Genomic DNA, 8382 nt, shown 5'->3' with positions numbered 1-8382 from the left:
ATTAGCACTAGATCATGTGACCCATCTCAATTATAGAAATATGTATATATGACCTCCCACACAACTTGATAACATAACTTGGAGCTTAACATTTGACTCCACTTTCAATCATAACATTTGATCTTTTTGATCTTTTGAGGCAATCAGCTCTCATTGTGAGAGTGATATATGACATTTCACTTTAAAGAACAAGCCTTTGGCTTTTTGAATAAACATTCACTTTAATATAAGGTCGCTTACCCTTTTTCCTAGTCAAATACTAGAATGTGCGACAGGCTTTTGCAGCTCAATATCTCTTTTCATTTGGAGATTTACATTTGGTGAGCTCTTTTTAGCAAAACAAAAATAAAGAGTGGGAAGATATATAGACACGAGTCTATGCATGTCTCAAGATCAACAAAACCATTCACTAATCATTCATGACAAGTTTGAAGATCTATTTACAACAATCACATAGATTTCAAGATTTCTCCCACAGAGATATGAGTGCAAAGAAACAAGCAATGCTCGAAAATGCACAAAGCCATTAGCACAAAGGTACAAGGCAAAACAAGTTTTGAGACAAAAACTTAACAATGTCAATCAAGCTTTTTGATTTTCTAATTTTTATGTGATTTTTGGATTTTTGACATAAAAGAAGAAAATGATTGAACAAACATAGAATGAAGCAACAATATTCACAAATGGACAAACAAACAATAAACATGTTGCACAAAGAGCTAACAAAGAAGTGTGTGCCCCAACACAAACAAACTTATCATATTATAAATATGTGAAGCACACAACACACAAGAGAGTCAAGGAATTGTACCAACACCAATGGTCTTACGGAGTGATTCAAACCGTGGACCATCGAGAGGCTTGGTGAAGATGTCCGCCTTTTGATTGTCGGTGTGTATGAACTCAAGACACACAACTCTTTCCTCTACCAAATCCCGAATGAAATGGTAACGTATCTCTATGTGTTTAGATTTTGAATGCTGGACAGGATTCTTGAAAAGATTGATGGCACTGGTGTTGTCACAGAAGACACACATCGTTTCTTGAGGAATTCCATAGTCATGAAGTAATTTCTTCATCCAAAGAAGCTGAGTGCAGCAACTTCCAGCAGTGATGTATTCTGCTTCAGCAGTAGATAGAGACACGGAATTCTGCTTCTTGCTCATCCACGAGACAAGATTGTTACCAAGGTAGAAACAGCCACCTGAAGTACTTTTCCGATCGTCTACACTGCCAGCCCAATCAGCATCTGAATACCCAGCAAGACAAGCATTTGAGTCTTTTGAATACCACAGACCATAGTTTGAAGTACCATTCACATATCGAATGATTCGCTTAGCAGCAGTCAGGTGAGATTCCTTCGGATTAGCTTGGTACCTGGCACAAACGCCAACACTGAAAGCAATGTCCGGTCTACTGGCTGTAAGATAGAGCAAACTCCCTATGATGCTCCTATACAATGTAGGACTTACTTCGACTCCAGACGAATCAACATTCAGTTTAGTGGATGAGCTCATGGGAGTGGAGGCATGTTTTTTGGAGTCTAGTCCAAACTTCTTGACAATATTTCTAGCATACTTCTCTTGAGATACAAATATACCCTCCTTCTGTTGTTTGACTTGAAGACCCAAGAAAAATGTGAGTTCCCCCACCATACTCATCTCAAACTCCTTCTTCATCTCCTCAGAAAATTCAGTAGCACGATCTTCGATGGTTGCCCCAAACACTATGTCATCAACATAGACTTGTGCCACAAGGAGATAATCTTCATCATTTTTGACAAACAGAGTTCGGTCGGCATACCCTCTTTTGAAACCTCTATCTAGAAGATAATGTGTAAGACGATCGTACCAGGCTCTAGGCGCTTGTTTTAAGCCATAAAGGGCTTTCTTCAATCTTAATACATGATCTGGAAAATGAGGATTCTCAAATCCTTTTGGTTGCTCAACAAATACTTCTTCATTTAGATATCCATTCAGAAATGCGCACTTTACATCCATTTGATAGAGTTTAAAATTCAAAGTGCATGCAATGGACATGAGGATTCGAATGGATTCGAGTCTTGCCACAGGAGCGAAAGATTCATCAAAATCTAACCGAGATTTGTTTCGAATTATCTCTCCATCTTCATCAGTTTTGTTTTTAAAAATCCATTTTGTGCTTATAACATGAACGTTGTCAGGCCTTGGAGCAAGTTCCCACACATCATTCCTCACAAACTGATTCAGCTCTTCATGCATTGACTCAACCCAATTCTCATCTTGAAGAGCTTCTTCAACCCTTTTTGGTTCAAACTGTGCAAGATAGCAGTGATATGTTACATGATTGGCTAGCAGAATGTTTCCTTTCCTGAGGCGAAGACCGTCATCAAGAGATCCTATGATGTTGCTTTCCGGATGGTTCTTGATAACTCTTGAAGATGGCCTTTTTGAAGTGGAAACTTCATCACTTCGAGAGATAGGAGGATGAACTTCCAGAGGAGTAAGAGGATTTGATGTTCTAGACATCGATCTCGTTTCCATTCTTGGGTTGATGGGAGTCGATTCTACTTCTGGTATAGGTTCTTCACCTTCTATATCCAAAGCTTCTACCTCAACATCGGGCTCTTTGGTGCTCGGCCCTTCTACATCATCAATCATTTCCACCTTAGATAAGGCATCATCAATCTTGACATTTATGGACTCCATCACAGTCTTTGTTCTCTTGTTAAACACTCTATACGCTCGACTTGTAGTAGAGTACCCAAGAAAAATACCCTCATCACTTCTCGCATCAAACTTCCTAAGATTTTCCCGATCATTTAGGATATAGCATTTACTTCCAAACACCCGGAAATACTTCACTTTAGGCTTCTTCCCATTCCATATCTCATAGGCGGTCTTCTTTGTACCAACTCGAAAAAAAATCCTATTGTCAATGTGACACGAGGTGTTGACAGCTTCTCCCCAAAATTTTTGAGGTATTTGCTTGTTAAGCAACATGACTCTTGCCATCTCCTGAATCACACGATTTTTTCTCTCTACCACTCCATTTTGTTGTGGAGTTTTGGGAGTTGAAAATTCTCTTTTGATTCCATTCTTCTCATAGAAGGACTCGAATCTTGCATTCTCAAATTCCCTCCCATGATCACTTCTAATTTTGGCAATCGAAACCCCTTTTTCGTTTTGTAGTTTCTTGCACAGAATCTCCAACCTCTCACATGCTTCTGATTTTTCTCTAAGGAATTCAACCCAAGTGTATCTTGAGTAGTCGTCCACAATGACCATAATGTATCTCTTTCCCCCTAGGCTTTCAGTTTTGGTAGGCCCCATTAGATCAACATGAAGTAACTCCAAGCACTGAGAAGTGGCAATCACATTCACCTTGTGATGACTTGCCTTAGTTTGCTTCCCCATTTGACACGCACCACAAACGGTCTTCTTCACTTTTCCAAACTTAGGAAGTCCCTCGACTGCTTCAAGTTTGGAGACTTTTGCTACTTGTTTGAAGTTGGCATGCCCAAATCTGTGATGCCACAGCTCCAACATATCCACACGAGCACTTCTACACAATATGGGTGCCATGGGAACTATTCCATAACAGTTATCTGTAGTCCGATTTCCCTCCAAAACCTGAATCCCCTCTTCATTGATGATCAAGCATCCCTTCTTAGAGAATTGTACCAGGAAATCATCATCACAATTTTGAGTGATGCTCAGCAGATTCGCCTTCAGCCCTTTTATGTACAGCACATCTTTCAACAGCAGCAAACCAGGTATTTCAATGGTTCCTTTGCCTAGGACTTGAGCATGACTTCCATCACCAAAGGTCACATAGTCACCAACTTTTTCTTTGAGTGTCTTAAATAGTGACTTATCCCCTGTCATATAGCGAGAACACCCACTGTCAAGATACCACAAACATGCATTAAACACCTTCAATGAGGTATGCACAAATAGGTTCACATGTGACAAACATTCTTGACCTTCAAACACAAACTCATCATCAGTTTTCATGCTTCTTTCAGATTGACTTTTCATTTTCAGATTCTCAATCATCTCACACAACATTCTATTCTTTCTTTTATATTTCTTAATCAATGATTTAGATTCAGATATGTTACTGTGTAAGACATGATTCTGATTTTCAAGATATTCCAGCATGTGAACAAATACTCTAGCATGTTTCTTAGTTTTTAACAACTCTACGAGATCATTAGTAAAACACCTTTCAGACATATGCATAGAGTCATTTTCACAAATACTTAAGCTACAATTCAGCATGGTATTTTCCATAACAACTACCATAACACAAGGGTCTAGGATCACACTTAGGTAATAAAACCACAACAAGTGTACCCGCTCTGATACCAATTGAAAGTTCAAAAACGTGTATAAACACCCTTGAACGTTTAGACCCCCAAATTACAACTAAACCAATTCAAGCAATATGTCAAACAACAAGTGTGCGGAAACTTAACATAAGCTATAATATGGAATAGGTTAAAAACTATCTAAGCCAAAACAAAACACAATCCACAGCAGATAATAAAAAGGCAAAGATAGAGAGGAAGGAAGATGCAAACACAAAGACAACACGCGATGTGTTATCGAAGAGGAAACCGAAACCCTCGGCGTAAAACCTCTCCGCCGCCCTCCAAGCGGTAAACAATCCACTAGAAAATACAGTTGGGATACATGGACAGCAAAAGACCCTCCAAACCTAATCTACCCAGTGCACCTAAGCCCTCCAAGCTTCTTGCTCCAATGAGGTTGCGCCGAACCTTTTTCTTTTCTAGCTTCCCGGATTCCACTACTAGACCGTAGCATCAACCAATGAAGATTGGTTCATTCCTAACTGCTTCCCAGAAATCCAAACAGCTTTCTCACAGTAATGATAATGGTGAGAATCAAGTTTGGTTTAATGCCTCTCAAGGATTTGACAATGGAGAGGAAGAGAGTTGAGGAATTTGAAGAGACTCTAAGGTATAGATTGTGGGTGAATCAATCTTGTTTTTCTTTAGGGTTTCTCTCTCAAAATTCTCTCTGGAAGCTCTCTCACAATCGTGGGTAAAAGGGGTATTTATACTGGAGTGGGAGAGGAATGTAAAACGTCAGGTTTTACAAAATAGGGGTGGCTCGTGGCTTGACCTCGCGGCTTGACTAAGTCGCGAGATCCAGTCGCGAGATAACCGTATGGCCAGTTGTCCTGTTTTGTCCTGTAGTGCTCCAGCTAGCATGACTGTTCACCTTCCAGCATGCTTGGCACGTGTGCTGGGTCTGGCGGCTTGCAGCCGCGAGTCACCAGCGAGTCCCAGCCGCGAGTCTCTGTTTTCTTGCACACTCTTGAGCAATCTTCACTCTATCTCACTCACTACCCTTACATCAAACCCACCTAAATATAGGGTTACTAAATGCTGAATTACAAGTAAATTTCGCACGGAATAAAGCCAATTAGATGGTTGAATAAATTCAACCTTACAAAATGGTAATACAAAATTAAATTTAAATTTAAAATAAAAAGTAACTCATAAACTCTTTATTCAAATATAGGGTTATAAGTAATTCTAATACCATATAAAAAGCAACAGTTATCTTTTATAATAGATTGTGATTAGTTGTCTGTCACTTTCACATGAACTTATTTTTTTATTCACAACTCAATCCACAACATAAATAATTGTTTTTTTTTTCTTTTTTTTTTTTTTTTAATATAGAGTAAGGGGTGGTTTTCGTCAAAGTATGCTTTATGGATCAGCTGCTCACAAAAAGTAAAATAAAACAAACAAAAATATAAAAAAGAAAAATGTGGATTTACTGACCTGCAGCCACATTTCAATACAGCCAAGGAACTAGTAGCCATGAGCAGTTGAACGAAAGTCCTTTCTCTTTGACTTCGGTAACTTACCCAATTATTGGCGAATATAAAGCAGTGTTATGATGAATGACGATAGGCCTTTCTGTTTATTAATTTACTACGAAATGATATGAGTGACCGTAACTTATTTGTTTGTACATAAAGATGGCCAGTTACTATAAATCATTTGAAGTACTTTAGTTTTGACTCATGATAGTTACTTACAGTACCGCGTGTCAGAACGTGATATGTTTCTCATTGTAATTGTACACTCTATACACATTATATTTAAAATTGCATATTTAATGTTTACAATATCCGCATAAGGAGTGCTATTTTGGCCACTAAGCAAAAGATTAACATATAACAATTATATAATGGAGTTGAAAAAAGTTCGATTTTGTTGGTATTGTTTGACTTACCTAGCTACGAGAATCCCACAGCAGTTTGCATAATATACAAAGGTCCTCTTGATAGTTAAGGAAATATTTCAAATTTAAGACCATGTAAGGGATTAGAGACATAATAATTAATAAAACACCGACTCTAACCTAATCCTTAAGATAATAAGCAGCAACCTAATTACGTAAGCGCCAAAGAAAATGAAGCATTCACACTTCATCGTACAATATATATATATATATATATATTTTTTTTTTTTTTGAGTATTCCTAAGGACAAAAATATTTTTCATAATTTTTTTCTCACAAAAGTTAACATGACTTCTTGTCCTTATAACAAAATATATCAACTAGCTAGTTTTTTTTTTTTTTTTAATAACTAAAGCTTTATTTTTATTTTTTTAATTGTGTCCTTGTTATTATTGTATTAAGAAACGTATAGGAGACACAAGGAAAACAGCATGCAAGAGCATGAACAAAACAAAGAAAAAAAAATTTACATCTCAATTGATTTCATGGATCAGCTTGCAATACTCATCACATGATGGCGCAATTGCTAGGGTATTGATCATAAACCACTGCATACGTGGGGTATTGTGGATATTGGCTATAACATATAATTGGGTCTTTTTTCTCAGCACTTTCTGCTTTCACTTCTTGCACACTCTCAATATTGGCAGAGCCAAGCTTCTTCCTTAGTGAGCCGGCCAAGCTAACCGAATCAACTCCGTCTCCTACCACGACCACCAGACTTTTTTCTCTTTCAATCGCCACTGAGATCACACCTGTTTGATATTCAGGAAAAAAAAATTGTTACATATAAATAAAAAAGCCATTAGTCCCTTGTCTCTAGTTCTCAAAAGCAAATTTGATGCACACCTTCTGCCACAGCAGCAATTTTCATGGCCTTGGTTCTGCATTTCTCGCAATTCATTTGTACCTTCATTATTATCTTTTGCTGCACCATATATATACCGTATAATCATTAGTATCTTTCAACAGAATTAATAAAAAAAAAAAAACTGTTTATATATGTTTTTGGTGTTTGCTACTCAAAAAGTACAGCGACACATTCATTTCATGCATGTGCATTTTTTTTCTAGGTAAACCAACAGTAAAAATCTCTTGTGCCCTCTTATAATCTGTGGACCTCATAGGTACATGGAAGCCACAAGATCTGATCATAGTGGCCTTTATCATAAATAGGCCGAGGCTAGAAGGGAGATAGGGTTTGAATCCTAAATACCAAGCACCACAGTGTTGGTATAGTTGGCTAATGCTCAAACCCTATGGATACCTTCTTTTTTTCCTCTTCTATAGTAAGAAAAAGGGCTTACCTTCATGTTTGATACTATGAAACAAATGGAGAGTGTGATTATTATGAGAAAGCAATGAAATGATAGTCTATTTATATTAGAGAGCTTTGTGGTAGAAATCTGTTGGCTGACTTATACACGGTCAGCCCCATCACTAACAATTAGTTGGAAAACCCACGGTTTCCACAGACCGAGTCAATATGCATGCATTGCAGTTTCGAAACCATTTCCTCTCTTCATCTACTTGTATACGTATATAGTAATGTATGTTAATCTAGAATCCTTAATTTCTAACTATGTTCAAAATTAATAAACGTCAATCTTTGCTTGTGTATTACTTTGATTTTGCACTCAACTTGTCATCCCTCCGAAAGTATATGGTAGTAGATGGCTTGTTATTATCAAAACAAGTACATTAACTCATTTAAGTAGAATGTTGATAGATTTTTTACGTTTTGGGGGTGGGGACATGATATTGATTTCTCAACATCCTAGCAGAGAATTCCTTGCACTGAAAGACTTTTAGAAAAAGTCTTCCAATCTTATTAATTTGGACTACCCCAGGCGTAAGGAAATTAGCCTGGGTGCATTTATGATGGATTGTGAATGTTCGCAAGTCTAAGTAATAAATGTTGTTTTAACACCCCCCCCCCCCCCCCCCCCCCAACTTTTTATTACGATTTAATCAAATTTAAAATAATTACAATTACTGCAGAATTTACATGATTAACCAATTAATCTAGCATGCTACTATCAATTTGCATGGATAATCAGTAATTGAGCAATGCACTAATGTTAGTTTGTTTAGACCCCTTAAAATAGATTATTTA

The 8382-nt window shown here is 37.4% G+C and overlaps 1 protein-coding gene across 1 annotated transcript; it reads right to left on the bottom strand.

Annotated features, from left to right (window-relative positions):
* Window positions 1-6686: 6686 nt before the first annotated feature.
* On the bottom strand, window positions 6687-7631 carry LOC115955230 (heavy metal-associated isoprenylated plant protein 47-like). Its single transcript, XM_031073296.1, has 3 exons — window positions 7574-7631; window positions 7116-7194; window positions 6687-7021 (listed from the first exon to the last, which is right to left on the bottom strand). Exons 1-3 carry the CDS (start codon window positions 7577-7579, stop codon window positions 6774-6776), a joined length of 333 nt encoding a protein of 110 aa, XP_030929156.1. The 5' UTR covers window positions 7580-7631; the 3' UTR covers window positions 6687-6773.
* Between the last annotated feature and the right edge of the window lie 751 nt (window positions 7632-8382).

This window comes from Quercus lobata, chromosome 8 (genome assembly GCF_001633185.2).
Source record: "Quercus lobata isolate SW786 chromosome 8, ValleyOak3.0 Primary Assembly, whole genome shotgun sequence".
In the NCBI taxonomy this organism is placed as follows: Eukaryota; Viridiplantae; Streptophyta; class Magnoliopsida; order Fagales; family Fagaceae; genus Quercus; species Quercus lobata.
Note: the sequence above shows the minus strand (reverse complement) of the source record. Positions and strands in the feature narration are given on the sequence as shown.

Coding starts and splice junctions, on each gene's coding strand:
- LOC115955230 (XM_031073296.1), bottom strand. Junction 7,022..7,115: donor AATTGCTGCTGTGGCAGAAG/GTGTGCATCAAA, acceptor AATATCAAACAG/GTGTGATCTCAGTGGCGATT.